We start from the raw sequence: 19,200 nt of genomic DNA, 5'->3' as shown, positions 1-19,200 counted from the left end.
ATTCATGCACATACTTACTGAGCACCATTTGTTCTGGGCTAGGGGTAGGATGGCAAACCTCTTCTATAAAGGGCCCAATGTTTTAAAGTCTAAATATTTCAGGCTTTGTCACAACTACCCTACACTGCCACTGTAACACAAACACAGCCATAGACAAAATACATATGAACATTGCTGTGTTCCAATAAAACTTTATTTATGGGTACTGAAATGTAAACTTACCATTTTTATGTACCATGAAATATTATTTTGATTTTTTCCCCATCATTTAAAAATATAAAAACCATTCTTGGCTCATGGGCCATACAAAAGCAGCAAGGAAGATTTGGTCCATGGACCGTAGTTTGCCAACTTCTGCTCTAGAGATACAGCAGTGAACAAAACAGGGTCTTTACATCCTGTGGCTCTGTGACTACCACTTCTACAGGCTACCTCTGGCTTTGGCTGCAAGCCCTGTGAACGTAAGCCCTGCTTCATCTGGTTGTACAGTGGTAGATTCTGGCCTTCTTTTCCTTTGGAACTTCATATAGCCACGATGCCCACACTGTGGGGTCCCAATCATTAGCGGCCTCCTTGGCTGTGCCAGGGGCTCCTCACAGCCAAAGAGGTCTTAGGCTTTATGGGAAAGGTTTAAGTGTCAGAACGGGGTGAAAAGGAGGCAGTAAAAGAGGAAATCTGTACGTGGGTGGTGGAAAAGGCTACAAGGCAACAGCAAATGCGTAATTATTTCTCCCAGCAGTTTGGAAGAAAAAGCTTAGATGAGATTGCACCATTATCTGTATGTGTTAGGTAAGCAAGTGGTGGGAGTTATAGAAAGAGAATGAGAGAGAACACTGAGCTGTGGGGACTCCATACACTGCACTATACCACACTGCCCCCCATCCTTCAAGTCCCCTTCCAGAATCTAGCTAAGATCCTTCTCCAGGGAATGCTGTCCAAAGAAAACTGCCATCTATATAAGTATTTAATGAAGTCTGGTAGGGGCTGCATTACTGTTGAGTTCAATCACAATTAGTTGAGGGGTGCATGTGGCTCATTTGGTTGGGCGTCCAACTGGTGATTTCAGCTCAGGTCACGATCTTAGGGTCGTGGGATCAGGTCCTGTGTCGGGCTCCCCACTCAGTGCAGTCTGCTTGTCCCTGTCTCTCTGCTCCTCCCCCACTTGTGTGCGTGCATGCTCTCTCTCTCTCAAATAAATAAATACATAAAATCTCTTTTAAAAAATCATAATCAGTTGAGACCCCAACTGGTGCTCGCAGATACAGAGGCTCTATGGAGGTTCTCTAGCATCACTCAGAGGCCTACGGTACACACCCAAATATGCTCTTTCTTAAAAGAACGCCAGGTCGAGAGGACCACTTGAAGAGAACCTAGAAGGTTCTTCAGGGCACTGGGGAAGGCACTAAGGATCATACAAACTCAAAATGGCTCACAGCTGCATTTCCAGCTCCTGCTAGGGCCCTTGTAGCTCACCAGCTTCAATCAGAAAATCCTTAGAATCATGAAAACATAGATGGAGGAAACTGGATATGGCCTTAAAGGTATCCAGGTCAACCCCTTCACTTGATAAATGGAGAAACTGAGCCACGGAATGGCTAAGTGGCTTGTCCAAGATCATGATTTAGAGTGTCAGTGACCAGGTCCTGCTTTCACTAAATTACAATACCTCAACTCTACTTATTCTGAGAGAAAACATAAAAAGATTAGAAACAAACAATAAAGAGCTAATGATCATGAAGTACCTATTATGTCAGACAATCTTCCCAACGATCCTCCCAGGCAGGTCCGAGTAGTATCTCCTTCTGTGGCTGAGCAAACAGAGGCTTACAGAAGTGAGATTTCCTCAGGTCCCAGAGCCGGCAACAGCAGCACTGGACTCAGAACCCCGGCAGTCTGACTGCCAAACGTGCACGCCTGCTGCCTATCACACTCTGCACCCTACAGCTCCATCCTACCTGGTGACTCCAGCTGCGGAGAGAGGGCTGGTGACGCTGTCCCCAGCAGGTTCCCACACACCCCTCCCTCTAGCTGGCTCACGGGGCCCCTTACTGCCACACCCCCAGGACAGGCCCCCTGCTGTCCCACAGCACAAAAGCCCACCAGCCCTCTCTGCTCTCCTTGCAACTAGCTGCTAGATGGAGAGGCTCCTATCCCGGCTTTGGGAGAAACAATGGTACACGTCTTTTCCCACACAGAGGCAGGCCGGAACCCACCTGAGGCAAGTCCGTCTCCAAGGAGGGTGCTAAGGATCACCAGCGGAAGGAACATTCCAAGTCCCGCGGAGGCCACGGCCAACGCTGAGGTGCTCTTTGGTGCTATCCTGCCATGGCACATCTTTTATCCGTCCAAGTTATTTTAAAAAGAAAAAATTTAAAAGCCAGAAGTAAGAATTCTAAAGTCAGCCACGGGAAGATTTACCTATAAAAAAAAAACACAAAAAACAAAAAACAAAGACATTAAGTGAAAATTTCAGTGATAAGTTACTTGCAGGTAGGCACTTTGCTAAGGAAGCTATAATCACATACAAAGTTGAAAGAATTCTAGTAAGTGAATTCCTGCTGCCAAGAAAAGATAGGCATGTAAGTGGCTTTTCGCGTATCTGGGGAAATGCTGAGGCCTGCAACAAGCTGCCGTCAGCGTCCACATCCAGGAGCCAGATCCTTGCAAGGGGACAGGGAGACAAGCACAGGCTCACCTGGAGATCTGTCAGGCACTGCGGAGCTTTCAGAAACTGCCCCGGCTCTGCCCCACTGCCTCCAAGCCTCCAGAAGACAGGAGGAGAGAGGCAGCTGTTGACACAGAGTGCTACACCCCTGAGTCAGGCTTTGCCTTTGCCACTTGGACTCAGAGCGAGTTCAACCAACCGAAAGAAAAAAAAAATAGAGAACACGTGTCTTAAAGGGAGAAATACACCGCCTAGAGAAGGAATGCAGCAGCGGGAGCCAAGGGCCCATGGCTAGGCTTGCTCAACTGCCAGAGGCTGGATGAGCCCCTGAGGATCTGACGCTGACTCCACAGCCATGAATCTCAAAAATGGGTCAATTAATCCAGGCTCACCCAACATACCTGTGACCCCAGAGGCCACACTTATTGGCTGTACCTGACAACGACTAGGGGGAGGATGGATTGTAATTGTCAACCGCCCCCCCCCCCGCAAGTCAGACTATGACTTCAAACTAGGAACCAGAGTCTTAAAAAAAAAAAAAAAAATCAGGGGCGCCTGATTTTAAAATCTTAAAGATTTTATTTATTTATATGAGAGAGACAGAGACAGCCGGCGAGAGAGGGAACACAAGCAGGGGGAGTGGGAGAGGGAGAAGCAGGCTCATAGCGGAGGAGCCTGATGTGGGGCTCAATCCCATAACGCCGGGATCACGCCCTGAGCTGAAGGCAGGCGCTTAACCCCTGTACCACCCAGGCGTCCCAGAGGTCAAGACTTTTAGGGATTATTTTCTACATGCCTTCAAAAAAGCAGCTGAGTTAAAGATACATTTTGATATAGGCCGATTATTATATTTTAGTTAACTCATTTGATTTCAGGTATTCCAAATAATAAGATTACACTCCCTTTTTAAATTCCATATACACACCTCCTTCTCCATTAATAAGGCTTTATGTAAATAGATAAGGGAGCCTGCCATCTACAACCCTAATAAAGGATGCCCCTGAGATTCTGCCAGGGATATTAATCAGCCCTGCCTCCCATCTATGTCTGAAGCCTTGACTCAGGCCTACATCCCCTAAAGAGAGTTACTGCAAACAACAACATGAGTTGTCTCAGTATGAAGGAAAAGCAGCTATGAAGGTCTTCAATGAGCATGAGCCAGGGGTTCAAGAACAGAGCTAACCTTACTGACTACCCCCATATAGCTGTGACTATAGCAGTCTTCTGTCCACATCTTTTACCCAGGCTCCAACTTGAGTCTTTAAAGCTGCAGAAAAGGGGTGGTTCATAAAGAGGTCTAAGGGTAGAGTCTGTAAGTGACCCAAAACAGTACACAAAACTGTGTGTGTGTAAATATGTGGAATGTGTATGCATTCACTTGGCTAAGAACACAGAGTTAGAATGCCAAAATTCAAATCTTGTTTCCTCTATTATGACCATGTGACCGAATCATTCTCTTAGCTTCCGCTTCCTCATCTGTAAAATGGGAACAGTAACCATATGTCTTCATAGGTTTGATATAAAGATTAGGATCAGATAAAACACTTGGCAGAGCCTGGCACTTTGCAAGTCCTCAGTAAACACTGCCTGCTATTGCTGTTGTAATTATTAATAGGGCCTGAACTTAATAAGACCTTAGAGGTCATCAGGCTTCACCTCCTCATTCAATAGATGCCAAAACCAAGGTCAGAAGAGGTTAAAGAATATGCCCAGGGGCACCTGGGTGGCGCAGTCGTTAAGCGTCTGCCTTCGGCTCAGGGCGTGATCCTGGCGTTCTGGGATCGAGCCCCACATCAGGCTCCTCCACTATGAGCCTGCTTCTTCCTCTCCCACTCCCCCTGCTCGTGTTCCCTCTCTTGCTGGCTGTCTCTATCTCTGTCGAATAAATAAATAAAATCTTAAAAAAAAATAAAAAAAGAATATGCCCAGTTGGCAATAGGCCCTTTGGTGCTGCCATTTTGGATTCATTCACAGCAGGTAGCTCTACCAGACAGTCATCATGCCCTCAAGGCAACAACCAGTGGATCACTGAGAATAATACCTGGTTGTGCCACATCACAGCACGTGCACAACAAATATTTCTGTAGTGAATGGATGAGGCTGAATCAGAGTGGTGCTTAGATGTTCTGTACACAAGTGAAGGTAATCAGGAAAGACTACTGGGAAGAGATGATGCTGACTGCTAGTGTGTATGTTCAGTGAAAAAGAAGGAAAAAAAGAAGGTACCAAATACAAGTGGAAGAGAACAATGGGAGCACAGCACTCTCGGCAGAGGCAGAGTTAAGGGCTAGGCTAAGGAATTTAAACTTTACCATGAAAACTATGCAGAGCTTACAGGATTATAAACAGAGAAGTTACAAGACCAAATTCATTTAGGAAGATCACTCTGGCAAGGATTCTGGAGGTGGGGAGTGTGGGGGGTGGGGGGGTGATTACCCAGTGGTAAAGGATCTTAAATTTAGTATTTTATAATTAATGTGGAGCTTTTTTGAGGGCAATTTGATAACATCTGTCCCCAAAATGCACACATTCTCTAACCTATCAGTTCTGCTTTTACAGCCTGTCCTCAAAAATCACATGAGCAATGACGTAGATGCAAGATAGTCACTGCACCCTTTGTATTGGCAAAAGACTGAAGTGAGACGAGTTAAACAAGTTGTCATGCACATATGTAATGGAATACTATGCACTGGTTTGAAAAGAACTAGGCAGGTCAGTCTGTACTCATGTATGGAATGACTTCCAAAATTAGCACATGAAGAAAACCATTTATGAGTACGCATGCATTTTTAAAGGGGATACACATACACACACCTGTCTGCCCGCAAAATCTCTCTCTGGAATGATGCACAAGAAATCGGTAGCTAACAACTGCCTGCAGGGAGGAGAAGTGAGTGATTAACAGGAAAATAACTCCTTTTTCACTGTATGTATTCCCCTTTAATCTCCTTGAGCCTTGTACCTTGTGCATGTATTACCTATTCAAATAGATAAAACGGAAAATAAAATTAATGTAGTAAGGTTTTCTTGCAGCCACTTGTCTCCTCCCTCAACAAAATGACTGACATTCAAATAAACACTTCACACCATGCCCACCTCCAGTAGGACTAAGCCCCTTCTTACTCCCAAAGTGTCTTGAGCACCCTGCTATGACTATACCTCTAACAGGTTAATACATCTACATGTTTATCTGTCTCACCTCACCAGATTTAACGTTCCTTGAAGGCAGGGACTGTGAATTACTTAACAGAAAAGGCAGGGCCTGGCACCTGACAGGCAGGGAACTTGCCAAACTCATGAATACTGTGGGAAGGAGCCAGTACAGTATTAGGAAGAAAATGCACACATACGAGCTCCAGTTTTGTTTTAAAGAAACAACTGACTCCTCCCTTACTGCTTAAGCAGCTACCTGGGCCAAAGGACCAATTCCACCACGAAGCCTAAGAGCTGATCAAGCACAGAACAGATGGGGGTAATGATGATGGCAGCTCTGCAAAGAAAAAAGATGAATAGAGGGTAGTCAGTGAAGTGTTTACATGCAAGGCTAGGCCCAGAGTTAGTGCTTCAGAAGTAATACAGAGAAAAGGGAAGCTCTACAACCCCAGGGTATTGCTCAGAATGGGAGAACCCAGCTACTGTGTAGAAAGGGTCACCTATATACATCTCATCATTGTAAGAAGGGATTTGCTTTGAACACGAAACGTAAAAAATAAAATAAAATAAAACCTGTCCTTTAATTGTGACTTTAGACCAAGTGAAAAGAAAACCACGTCAGAACAAATTAACTAGATATTCGTTACCCCTAGAGAAACACACAGACAAAAACTTGAAGAAGAAGGAGAAGGATCCATTTCACTTGAGTGTTCCTTTGGTACCTTTCTCTCCCAGAAAGAAAGTAGATGCTGGTTGTCAGGGGCCAGAGAAGGAAGGAATAGGAAGTTAGTGTTTAATGAATACAGGGTTTCAGTTTTGCCAGATGAAGAGTTCTGGAATGGACAGATAGTGGTGATGGTTGTACAACAATGTGAATGCACTTAATGCCACTGAGTGGCACACTTAAAACTGGTTAAGATGATTGATTTCATTTTATGTGTATTTTACCATACACATTTTTAGAAAAAAATTATTAAAGAGGAGCGGGGAGGGGAGGAAGAGGAGCCTGGAACTAAGCCTCATGCTCAAAGCTGGCACTCATCCAGCTCACAAGGCAAGTAACATTTAAACTTAGAGGTAAGACGAGAGAAAAGGGTCTGGGGCTGCTAGTCAGTCCCCTCTCTGCCACCAAACAGCTGGCTGGTCATGAAGGCTCCCTGGCTTCCATTTCCACATCTAAAAAAGGCCTCGAAGATCTCTCTCAGACAGAGAATTCTCCACAACATCCAAGCTTCTCTGCATATAATATATCTCTTCCTCCAACAGCCTGCTTTCCCCTCTAAAATACAGGGTGAGGAGGAGTCGTGGAAAATTTACATTCATCCTTCTGATATTCCATCTTCGGGACTGGTGCTGCTGCCCCAACAGCATGTGGTAAAGAGAGACCCCATGAACCAGAATGTCAGGCCCTTAAGGTCAGCATCTGGTCTCTCCCACTTCTGTGAACTCAGAACATTAAGAGCTGGGTGACTGTGCTCTGCTGAACGTCATGAACACTCATTTCCTTTCAGAATAATCCTCTATGAGGATCCACGGCTCTGATTTTGGGAAAGCCACTTACCTCACCTCTGCCTCTATAACCTTATCTACAAAATGGGGCTGTTGCTTGCTTTAACTACCTCCACACTCTCTAGTGAGGCTCAAAAAGAACAAAATACAAAGGACATCTCTGTAAACTGGTACAATTCGGGTCCTTCTATCTACAGTTTTGGCTTAGGAGCCAAGACAGCAGAGGGCTACCTGAGAAACTGCTCATAAAACTGATGATGAAAACATGACAGGCTTCTGGAGTAAAGGGCAACCTGTAACACAAGCCCAAAGTCCACATGGTTTGCTTGCTTATTGTTCCCACAGATGCTTCCAGGTTAATCAAAGAGCCTGAAAAGATTAAAGGTATCCTGGGAGTCACCTTCAAAAATGGCTCACAGCCTAGGGAAGCAGCAGCAGCAGGTGGGGCCAGCCACGACACGGGCAGAGCACCCTGCCCCTGCGAGAGCTCAGGGCCCAGATCTCCTCAGCCCATGAGCCTGGTTGCCCTGGGGCCTGCCCCTGTGGAGAATATCATGGTCCTGCTGCAGTAGCAGGGTCATGTTACACTCCACTGAGCTCTCCTCTGTGGAGACAAGAGTCCTGACTCTGTCAAACTTGACTCTCAGGTACAAAATGGGTTTTTCTACAGTTCTATGAGATCTGCCTCAGTCTACGTGTAATTTTCAGGACAGATTATTTCCGAAACCATGACCCATCTCTCCATTAGTTAAGAGAGGGAACTGGATGGGTAAAACCAACATAAATCCTTTTCTTGCCTCAGACCTAGTCCAGAAAGGGGACGGTGGTAGTGGAGGGTCTAGAATAAGAAAGTCTGTTCCTTTGATTATCCACCTTCACCAACCCCAATGCTGCTACATGATGGGGGAAGACAAAGAACGGTTTGTGAAATGTGACCAGAATTTAACCAGTTAATTACCCTTCGGAGGGTAAAGATAAGAAGTCCTAACTCTGAGAAGTCCGAAGTCCCCCAGAGGGTGTGATAAGAGAAGGGGCCAACAGGCCAAGAAGACCTCCCTTACTGTTCCCTTTCTTCCCTCTATCTCCTCCACTTCCCTCCTACTCACCCTGAAACAGCTGGGCCACAGCAGCAAAAGATATCTAAACATTAATCAGATCTTAATGCCTTCCACTCTTCCTTCCAAAATGAAAAAATGAAGTTACTTCTAGATGTCCTCAGTTTCCTTTTTTCTCCCGCTGTGACTCCTTCCAATCTTGTTAACCTCTATATCTTCCCCCTTTCTTTTGTGCCACTAACATGTGAAGGCTTCAACAGGCACAAAGTCTTCTTCTACTGGACTTGGAGATCCTTGACAGCCAGAATGTTACCCTACCCATTTCCTTTTTATCTCCAGCTCCAAAGCCCAAAAGATGCAAAATCAAACTTCCGTTAAAATTCACCTCCTAGGGGTGCCTGGGTGGCTCAGTTGTTAAGCATCTGCCTTCGGTTCAGGGCGTGATCCCAGGGTCCTGGGATTGAGACCCACATCAGGCTCCATGCTCCACGCTGGGAGCCTGCTTCTTCCTCTCCCACTCCCCCTGCTTGTGTTCCCTCTCTCACTGGCTGTCTCTCTGTCAAATAAATAAATAAAATCTTAAAAAAAAAAATTCACCTCCTAGATATCCCAAAATAACCCTCAGCTTTCCCCATAAGCCACCTAAGCCTGAGCAGGGTAGGTGTTAGAGTTTGTTTTTTTATTTTTTAATTGCTTTGATATTCTTTGTATCTTTGTCTGGTTTCCCCAGAACTGCTCTCCACATCCTCCTGTTGTCACACTTTACCCCTACCATATCCTCAGGCTTCAGACAGCAGGGACACCAGCAGACACACCACCACCACCACCCCCGCCCCATCCCTAAGCCTCTTTTTTCTTTTTTTCTTTTTTATTTTTTTTAAGATTTTATTTATTTATTTGACAGAGAGAGAGAGACAGCCAGCGAGAGAGAGAACACAAGCAGGGGGAGTGGGAGAGGAAGAAGCAGGCTCATAGCAGAGGAGCCTGATGTGGGGCTCGATCCCACAACGCCGGGATCACGCCTTGAGCCGAAGGCAGACGCTCAACCGCTGTGCCACCCAGGCGCCCCATAAGCCTCTCTTTAACAGTCTCCAACATCTCTTCTAGAACCTAAAAGCAGGATGACTGCAGCATGGACCTAAACGCACAAGACAGCGGTTAGTCCCAGCTCCACCAACCAACAGTGGACTGACCTCAGGCAAGTCAATTATTCTCCCTGGTCCTCAGGGGGTGGGCCTGGATGATCCCCAAATGCCCTTTCAGTTCTAAGGACTCTGGAATGTCTTCTAGGGAATAGGAGGGGCCAAGAAATATTTCCTCTGAAAACATAAGTCAACAAAAGTTCTAACTGGAAGGAAGAAATGTTAAATCCATCCTCTTTGTTCTGCATGAGCAGTCCTCTCCCCCTTCATCTCCCAAGACCCATCTCAGCATCCATCTCCCTCTGCATTGCAGCAAACTCAGGAAACTTCACTTTCCCATTTAGAGCTTAATCAATCCATCAGCACGTTTGTATAGGCCATCCGTACACAGCGTTCCTAAAGTGCTTTCCAAAAATAACAAACGTCTAACAAAAAAAACCCAGCCTCTGTGTGTGTGTGTGTGTGTGTGTGTGTGTGTGTGTGTGCGGGCGCGTGCATACACAGATCACTGCAGAGCTGTAAGGGCACCAGAGAGAAAGAGCAAAGACGCAAGAGAGGACAGACGAGAACAAAACAACACAGACTCAAAACAGGACAGAAAAAAAAGGAGAATGAAGGCAGACTGGTTGTGAGCAGGAACTTGGCTCAGGCCGTAAATTTCCGACCCTGAAGGCAGGAAACCACTTCTTCTCTAGTCCCAGCTTCACCAATACTGATGGGTTGAACTAGGACAAATCACACTGCCTCCCTATGCCTCTGTTTCCTCCTCAGTAAAATGAAACAGCTCAACTAAACGTTTCTCAGGGAGGCTGGGATCGTGGAAAGATTCTAGCAGACTGGGCCAGAATCTATGCTCTGCTTGGGTATTATTAGCTGGGTAGTCTAGGGCAAATTATTTTCAGTTCCCATCTATAGACTGGATACACAATACCCACACTTCATTGGGGTGTTGTGAGGTGGAAATGAGATAAACGTGAAGGATGCAGGACGGTATATGGGACAGCGGGCACTCAAATTAATGTTGGCTAGGCCCTTTCCGACTCTAAAAGCCTATAAATTGAGTGCCCACTGGATTCCCAAATGGCACTGTTTCTGCTGGGCTGGAAACATATGCCCTGAGACTAAGCTCAAAACAGTTAATTTAAGTGAAAGAACAGCCAACAGGTTAAACAAGTGAACTTCCAAGGTTCTCCCCCATGACACTCTAAAAATATATTTTTTAAGCAACTTAGCATTCTCTCCCCCCACATTAAATAATTATGTATGTGACTATACTAAGGCAGTATTTGTGTTCAGGGTTAGACCTAGGAGGTTTTCTAGTCTGAACATGTAGGGAAGGACGAGGCACAGAACTTACATGTTTGTTACATATATGTGTACACACACACACACACTCATTACCTCACTAAAGAGGTGCCATTACCCCCATTTTACAGGTAAATGAAATCCAAGGGGCCAAAATCTATTCTCCTGCTTTCCTACTGCAAAGGGCTTCCTGCTCTTTTGTTTTCCAAATACAAGGTCAAGTTTAGTTGCATCTCTTCTAAGAAAACTCATCAATTCAGCCCACAAGCATGGAAGGCCCTTCTGAACCCAAAGAGAGTTACTGCCTGGACCATGAATGGGACAACCAGTCACATCCCTCCCTAGGGCCTGCTCACAGTTACTTAACTGTTGTACGCTACATTTACTGCAGGTAGTAAATTCCTGCAGAGACCACCAACTCTGCCTCTTTCTATGCCCCAAAGTGCTCAAAATTTACTTGTTCACTGAAGAGGGAAAAGAGATAAACCCAAAAGACATAATTTGTATAGGAAATACAAGAAAGCAAAGTCACAACAGACATAAAACAGGAGAGGAAAGGGGCCTAAATCCTTAAGTTTTGGCCAGGTAGCAAAACATGTGCTTGGCAGAAGGGGCTATAATTGGTTCCTAGACCCCAGAGATATATCTGTGTATCATCACACCCCTCTGCTTGGTTCCCATCAGAGCTGAGTGGAGCAGGCTTCAACACCCACTGGGCAAATAAAGTCTGGGAAGCTGATTTGCTAAATCTGACTTCTTAGGGCTCTGTGTTTGCAGTGACTATACTGCAATTCAGCAAATATTTACTGGCTGTCTTCAGTGCAAGGCTTGGGTGATCACAGAGATGAAGTACAGCACAGACATGAATTCCTTACCCTCAAGGAATTCACAATCTACGTGAGAGGAATTATATGTTTATCTATATAACACTGTGAAAGTGTTACAAGGGTCCAATAAAAGGGTTGTGTGGGTTTTGTTTTGTTTTGCTTTTTAAGTGCTATGAGCATGCAGAGGAAATAGGAACAAAGACTTCTCAGTGGGGCTAGCAGGAGGTGAAAGAGAAAGGTTGAACTGGACCTTGAAAATCACACACATACGTAGTGAGCTCTCAGGACAGATTTGCATGCATAGAGCTAATTATAAAGAGAGAAAAAGAAATGGAGAAAAGCAATTCACCAAAAGGACGGCAGAGAGAAAGAAACCGAAAAAAATGGTAATTTTGTCTGCCAGGCCCCACTGAATGCTATGTCTGGTAACGAGAAATAAATACCTATATACCTTCAATCAAGATATTTAGGTGCTAGGTTTGGGTTTCCAAAGTACTCATAGCTGTGCAGGAAACACCTCCTCTGGGTCAAAAATAGCAAACCCAAGAGAACTGGCTGATGCAGTTATGTTTACTTTTTACCATCTCTGTGGATGGCTTCCCAAAGGCCCCCAAATGGGATGGTATAAACAGGTCTGTGTCACTTCCTGGTTCTCAGGCCTTCTGCTACATTCCCAGTCAGTCTGGGAAGGCTGCCTATTTAAAAATAAACTTTAAAAAACTCACCAAAACCCCAACTCTAAACCACCCTTTCCTCTACTTCATTCAATTTCACTAAAATTAAAAGGGATTGAGCAAGAAATGAGACACAAATGACCACAAAGAATGAATTCTCAGCTCAAAACAAAAATACATGCTGAGTTCAGGGTCAGGAGATCTGGATTCTACTCATGTTCTTCCTCTAACTGGAAAACTTGACCTTGAGCAAGCAAGATAATTCATCTTTCTGCACAATAGCTGCTTCAGCATACCTAACTCCAATGCAGTTATCCAATCATTCTGGACCTCGCTTTCCTCCTTATCTATAAAATAGCACTAATAATAGCTACCTCATGGGTAAGTATTATACCAGGAAATGCATATAAAGCACTTAACATAATACCTGGCACTTGGTGAGTCATCGAACATGGTAGGTATTTGAATTATTACCACCTATCATTATCATTATCATTATTTTCTGAATCTGTAAGGGTTGAGGTAGATGACCACTACCTGAAGAGCTTCTCCGGCTCCAAAATCCTATGATTTTAAGTCATCATCTCTTTTTTTTTAAGGGGCTAGATAGAAAGGAAGGAATATAAACTTGGCAAAACATGACAGTTACAAACACCTCCTCAGCATTTATGTTACAAACACTAGGATACAATTAGAAAATCCATCAGTGAACAAAAAGGGGCATACTACCCTCCCCAACGGAAACATCTTCCCTATTCCTGCATTAAACCCACAGCATGTGGCAAGCTCACCCATGACACACTGTGTATCTACTCCCATGAACACCAAGGACAAGGCCCTCTGGGCCGACATGATCTGACTTCACCCACCTCCTCTCTAACTGTCAGCAGCTCCTTAAAGCAGCCCCGAAAGACAGCACAGTGGCCAATCCAATACTTTTTTTTTTTTTAAGATTTTATTTATTTATTTGAGAAAGAGAGAGAGAGCACAAGCAGGGGGAACAGCAGGCAGAGGGAGAAGCAGGCTCCCCACTGAGCAAGGAGCCTGATGCGGGGCTCGATCCCAGTATCCTGGGGTCATGACCTGAGCGGAAGGCAGATGCCCAACCAACTGAGCCACCCAGGCGCCCCCAATCCATTCATTTCTAATAATGACTAATCCCTCCACAAAGTGTTCCTGTTTTAAATAAAAAAGTGCCTTGTCCTTAATATAATATGAACGTGGCCAAGTCAAATGCCCTTCCCTAAAATTACAGTGTAACCATAAGTATTCAACTTTATCAGAGCCAAAGTGCTAGCTAAACTATAATTAAATTCAGATGAAATTAATAAACTTTTCCTCTTATGTATTCATTTGATGTCCATTATGTGCCAAATGCTGTAGAAGATGCCAAAAACTTATAGGATGGGATGAGTGAAAACAATAGAGGGTGGCACTGAGGCTTTTGGCCTAAGTGACAGGGTGAATGGTGAAAGCCACCAAAGGAGAGAAAGAACACAGGTAGACAAGCAGATTTTAGTGAAGAATGTAATCAACTGAGTTCAGGTTATTCTTGGACATGCTGAATTGTAGTTACTTCAAGGATATTCAGGTAGAAAGGTCTAGCAGGCAAATTAGAAATGAGTATGGTGCTCACTTCAGCAGCACATATACTAAAATTGGAACAATCCAGAGAAGATTAGTATGACCCCTGCATAAGAAATGAGTATGAAATTCTGCAGAGCACTTTGAGCTTGGAGTTAGCAGCCTGTAAGTGAGTGGTTGAAACCATGCATAATAGATGGACTCACCTTAGAGTAGAGTGAGAAGAGAAGAAAGTCAAGGACAGAATCCCGGGAAGAGCAATAACTTTTTAAAGGAGCACATCAAGGAAGGACAGCCCATGAAAGACACTCCAAAAAGTACGAGGAAACCAGGCCCTGTGCATCATAGATGTTAAGGGAGGGACAGAGACAGTGAAGGAGGATGTAGGGGGAGTTGGCAGTGAAGGTCCGGTAAGATGAAGACTGCTCTGGTCATAAGACCATTAATGACCTGATCAAGAGCAGTTTCATTTGAGTGGTGAGGGTAGATCATATTGATCTGAACATGAATTCAAAGTAAGAAAGTGGACACAATAAAGGCAAAACTATTGGGGGCGAGGGGTTGGGAAAAAAGGGAGAAAAAAGACTGGAGGGTGGCTAGAAGGAATTTGTATCTTATAAGCTGTGCCTTCTCAGTTAACCCAAGGATTTTAGTTGAGATTCCTGAATTGCCCAGATAGCTTGGAGAGTCTCTCTGAACTGACACTCCCACATGCTGTGGTTGGCCGAAGCCAGGGAGAAGCTGGGGATGAATATCAAAGAGCTGCCTCCTTCCTTAGTGTTTAACAGCAAGAAAAAACCCTCTCCATCCCATCACCCCTACCCCAAAACTCCTACGTCTGTAAGATTCATGAGTGGGGAAAAACAGTCAATCTAGTAGCAGGGCCAGAAGTGACCTTTCCTCTTGTCTCTCAGGCCTTAAGATTCTCCATAAATATGGTCCCACTTCCTGCCATTTTCCTCCTTTCTACACAAATGCCTAACCTGAGTATTTTCCCCTGAGGTTCTGGTTCAGGCTCAGGATTCTAGGAGCATGTTCTTTACCTCTATCTCCTGAAGCTTAACAGCAACAGTCCTAATCAGGTATGCACTTAAGCCAAACAAGACACTGTCTTCTGGCTCTAAGTGTTCTCCTCCATCTTGCGTAAATTCCAAGAAGCCTCTGAATCTATAACCAAACCATGACTCTTCCTGTCCTCTCCTTCGCAAATTACCCAAACTTCCTGTAAGCTGTCAAGGTTGGACTGTGAGGCCCCAAGCAAAAGCAAGAAACAGGAACTTGCCTATTGTTCCTTCCCCTTTGATTAGTCCCACGCCCCTGCTTCCACCTATACCCTCCACCAAGGCCTACAAGTTCCAATTCTAGCTCCAGTCATACTTCTGGTTCTCCAGATGTGGGGCTCTAAATCAGGACCTGAGAAGAAAGGAATCTAATTCACAACAGATATTCCCTTAAATCTCCAAACACACACTCTAAAAGTAACCTCAAATTAGCCAAAGTTCAGGGAGAGGTACCAAATAAAGAACTTCATAAAGTGCAGGTTACATCCTGGAAGATGTTAAGAGGGATTATGATAAACACAGCAGACGAGAAAGAAACATCATAAATTAACGAGGGAATCTGGTATTTCCCTCCAGATAAGGCATCTGGACTCATTCCTCACAAATATCTTTCTTAAGGAACTTACTGACTTCATTCAACACCTATATTGGGCACCTACCTATTCTAGATTCCATGAAAGGTACAAAGATGGAGAAAAGCATATGCCCTACAAGAGATTACAGTCTACTGAGGGAGATAAGACACATATAAAAATAACCACAATACGAGGTAGGAAGTGAAAACACATGGGTGATATATAGCCAAAATGTTGAAGAGAAAACATGGAAGTAAGCTGGAGCCCAGAGAGGGAAATGAAACTGTTACTTACAGGATCATTCAATGTGAGTTTTAGAGTTATACAAAAGGGACTTCAAATCCTAATTCTGCCTCTTGCTTCTTACAGGTCCCAGGTGTACTGTTTTAACTGCTGTGAGCCTCTGTTTTGTCACATATACCATGGGGGTAACAATACCTGTTTCATAAAATTTCAGAGAATCCGTGATTCACACATATTTGAAGAGTTTACTATAGTATCCAGCACAGAGTCAGACTAGGTAAGGTAGAAGGGCCCCTGCACATAGAGTTAACGCCCCTCTCTTCCCTACACAAGGCTCTCTGGACCTAACTCATGCACAGGCAGCTGGGCCCCTGCTCTTTGTTCATCCATGTGCCTATCAGTTCACTTAGCTGCCCAGGTAAAACGGGAACATGGTCTGGAGATGCAAGGAGGAGACTCAAAGTGTGTGTATGTGTGTGCTCATGTCAGGATAACACCTGGAAGCACACACCCAGCCTTCTGCTATAAAGTGCAGCATTAAAATACAGGTGAAATTACAGATTATACCATGTACAGCATGATACTGAATCATTCTTTTGGACATAGGTATCCAATAAATTTGTGGCAAACTGACATGACCTGAATCTGGTTGAAATCTCAAAATCTGTCTCAATGGATACATTTTTCAACAAGTGAACACAAGAGGAAAAAGACATCCAAGGTTAAAAGTTGGTGTAAGGTGACAATCTGAGGGACTTCTAGCTCCAGTCATGATGGAATAACAGGGACTAGATTTATTCTCTCTCCTTAAACAACCAGAAAGCCAAATATAACATATGAAATAATAGTCTTCAGACACTCAACAATAGGCAGCATAGGGCAGTGATCCTTGCATAAAGGGAAAGAAATGCAGTGAACCCTACTAGTGCCCTACCACCAGGACACAGAGTAGAGAGGAGAAATCTGAAAAAGTTGAACAATCTTACTGAGTCAAAGAGACAGAGCTGGGAATTTTGGGAGACCAACATGGCTAGAATTTACAGGGCAAAATAACTGAAAAGAAGAGGCCACAAAGAGAAAAAAGCCACAAAGAGAAAAAAGCCCCAGAGATCTGTAGAGAGATCCCCTTGAGCCTTTGGCTAAGTACTCAACTGTGCATATGTGTGAGGAAATTAGCAATGCTGGGGAAAGAATGAACGGAAAGAAGTAGGTGGCATAACCCCCAGAGTTCACACAGAGCCAGAAATACTCATGTTCCCATTGGCCAAAGTGGAAAAATCTCCTAATACACAGGGCATCAGATGCAATCTTCAGAAGGATTTGGCCTTAGAATGGGACCATCCCAGCCCTAGACTAAAGGCTGTTTTGGACCCACCCTAACAAAGCGAGAAAATAAGCCTTGAAATGAAACGATCGAACAAATTCCAAGAACTTAATTGCTTTCGAGAACAAAGCCCAAAACTACTAAGGGGAATACAAAAAGTTCCAGCACCCAGAAAAATAAAACTCACTATATCTAGTTTCAAATAATAAAAAAAAAATAACAGGAATGCAAAGAGGCAGAAAAATATGACCACAACTAGAGGAATAATGAAACAATAGAAACAGGCATAAAATTGACTCAATGACAAAATTAGTGACAAGGACGTTAAAATCTCTATTATAAATATACTCCATGTGTTCAAGAGAGAAGAGGAAGGCATAGGCATGATGAGGAAAGAAGTGAAGAGATAGTAAAGACCCAAATTGAACTTGTAGATGGAAAAATACAAATATCTTAAGGAAAAATATGTAGGATAGAATTAAAAGATCAGACACTGCAGAAAAAGAAATTCATGAACTCAAAAACACAGCAAAAACTATACAAAATGATATACACAGAACATCAGTCAGCAGTGGGACACTATCAAGTAGCCTAACATACACATATGTATATATATTATATATACACACAGTGTGTGTGTGTGTGTGTGTGTGTGTGTGTGTGTGTATTGCGGGTGGGGCAGGTAGACACATACAAAAAAAAAATTCAAGAAATAATGGCAGAAAATTTTCCAAATTTGATGAAAACTATAAATCCACAGATCCAAGAGCTCATCAAACCCCAAGAACAAAAACACGAGGCACACCATAGTCAAAATGCGGAAAACGAGTGATAGAGAAAATATTTAAAGCAGCCACAGCAGGTGGGGGGGGAGAGACTGCATTCAAAAGAGCAAAGGATTACAGCAGGTTTATTATTAGAAACAATGCAACCCAGGAGGCAATGGAGCATCACGTTGAAAGTATTGGGAAAAACGACAGTCTGGCACTGGCTAAGGAAAAATTGACAAGAACTATGAAGTTCCCATCACTAATGCTTTTTGTGCTCTGAGGTAACATTTTTCATGGAGGCCTGTGGTAAGCATAAGATGGAGAGAGGAGGTGCTCAGTGGCCTTAAAAATATTTATAAGTACAGTATCCTATGAAGAATGAAAAGAGGTAAAGACCCTTTCTTAGGTTCACACAGAGAGACACTTAACCATGTTTTATACCTTTGTATTCAGAACATTGGAGTCTGTGGTTCTTATGTCAATATTGCTTAACACAATGGCAAGGAGACAAGAAAGGTCTGTCAGAAGATTCACCCCATAGCAAAAGAAAATCAAGTTAGAAATAAAAAGTAAATCTCATTAAGGAATGAGTTAGCCTTACCAGCATCAGGCCTGAGTAGGCTCCCTGCCTTCAAGTATACATATCTGCTGGTTAAGCTGCCTGACTGGCCTCTACAGATTCAGATGAAATGTTTTTTCAGAATGGAAAAACGCTGCTTGCGCTTAAGTAGGTAAGAGTAACTAAAGATATGAATGAGAGTTACTCAATTCTTAGCTCTGCAATCCAGCCCAGGGCAGTAACATCTCCTCATTAAGTACCCTGGGCTGGAACCACATTCTTTAGAGTCCAGCCTGCAGCTCTGCATCCTGGAAGGACCGTTAAGATGGCAATTTATCTGTCCCATGCATCGGCTGGTCTGGTCTCCCCGCTAAACTGTACACTAAACTGTATGTGCCCAGGAATGCTGGGGCCCCATCTGCTTTTGCTTTCTTTGTAACCCAGAGACCAACATACACTAAAAAACAAAACAACACACACACACACAAAACCCCAGCATAGGTGCCCAAAAGGGACCCTCCACCCCAAAATACTTGTTGCCTGAACTAGAGGCTCTAAACTGGGGGCAACTTTAGTCCCCTCCCAGGGTATCTGACAACATCTAGAGGCATTTCTGGTTGTTATAACTTCGGGGGAGGGGATGCTACCGACATCTAGTTGGTAGAGGCCAGGAAGGCCACTAAACGGCCTATGATGTTTCACAAAGAATTAAGGAAAGCAAAGACTTTGTAACAAAGAATTACTTGACCCCAAA

At 43.9% G+C, this 19,200-nt stretch overlaps 1 protein-coding gene and 1 non-coding gene across 4 annotated transcripts in view; one reads left to right on the top strand and one right to left on the bottom strand.

Annotated features, from left to right (window-relative positions):
* Positions 1-19,200, bottom strand: part of SUSD6 (sushi domain containing 6) — a 93,741-nt gene that overhangs the window by 48,797 nt on the left and 25,744 nt on the right. For 2 of the 3 annotated variants that reach the window (XM_034642782.1, XM_034642781.1), the window contains exons 2-3: positions 2,214-2,418; positions 1,743-1,808 (exon numbers count right to left, since the gene is read on the bottom strand). In XM_034642782.1, coding sequence (XP_034498673.1) covers positions 1,743-1,808; positions 2,214-2,334 — 187 coding nt within the window. In that variant the 5' untranslated portion in view covers positions 2,335-2,418. Of the gene's footprint in view, positions 1-1,742; positions 1,809-2,213; positions 2,419-19,200 lie in introns of those variants that run through there. The other variant, XM_034642783.1, reaches the window with a different exon arrangement.
* On the top strand, positions 13,959-14,065 carry LOC117796259. The gene has a single exon (XR_004620621.1). It is a non-coding gene; the product is annotated as a U6 spliceosomal RNA (small nuclear RNA).

Source organism: Ailuropoda melanoleuca, chromosome 14 (assembly GCF_002007445.2).
Source record: "Ailuropoda melanoleuca isolate Jingjing chromosome 14, ASM200744v2, whole genome shotgun sequence".
Classification (NCBI taxonomy): domain Eukaryota; kingdom Metazoa; phylum Chordata; class Mammalia; order Carnivora; family Ursidae; genus Ailuropoda; species Ailuropoda melanoleuca.
Note: the sequence above shows the minus strand (reverse complement) of the source record. Positions and strands in the feature narration are given on the sequence as shown.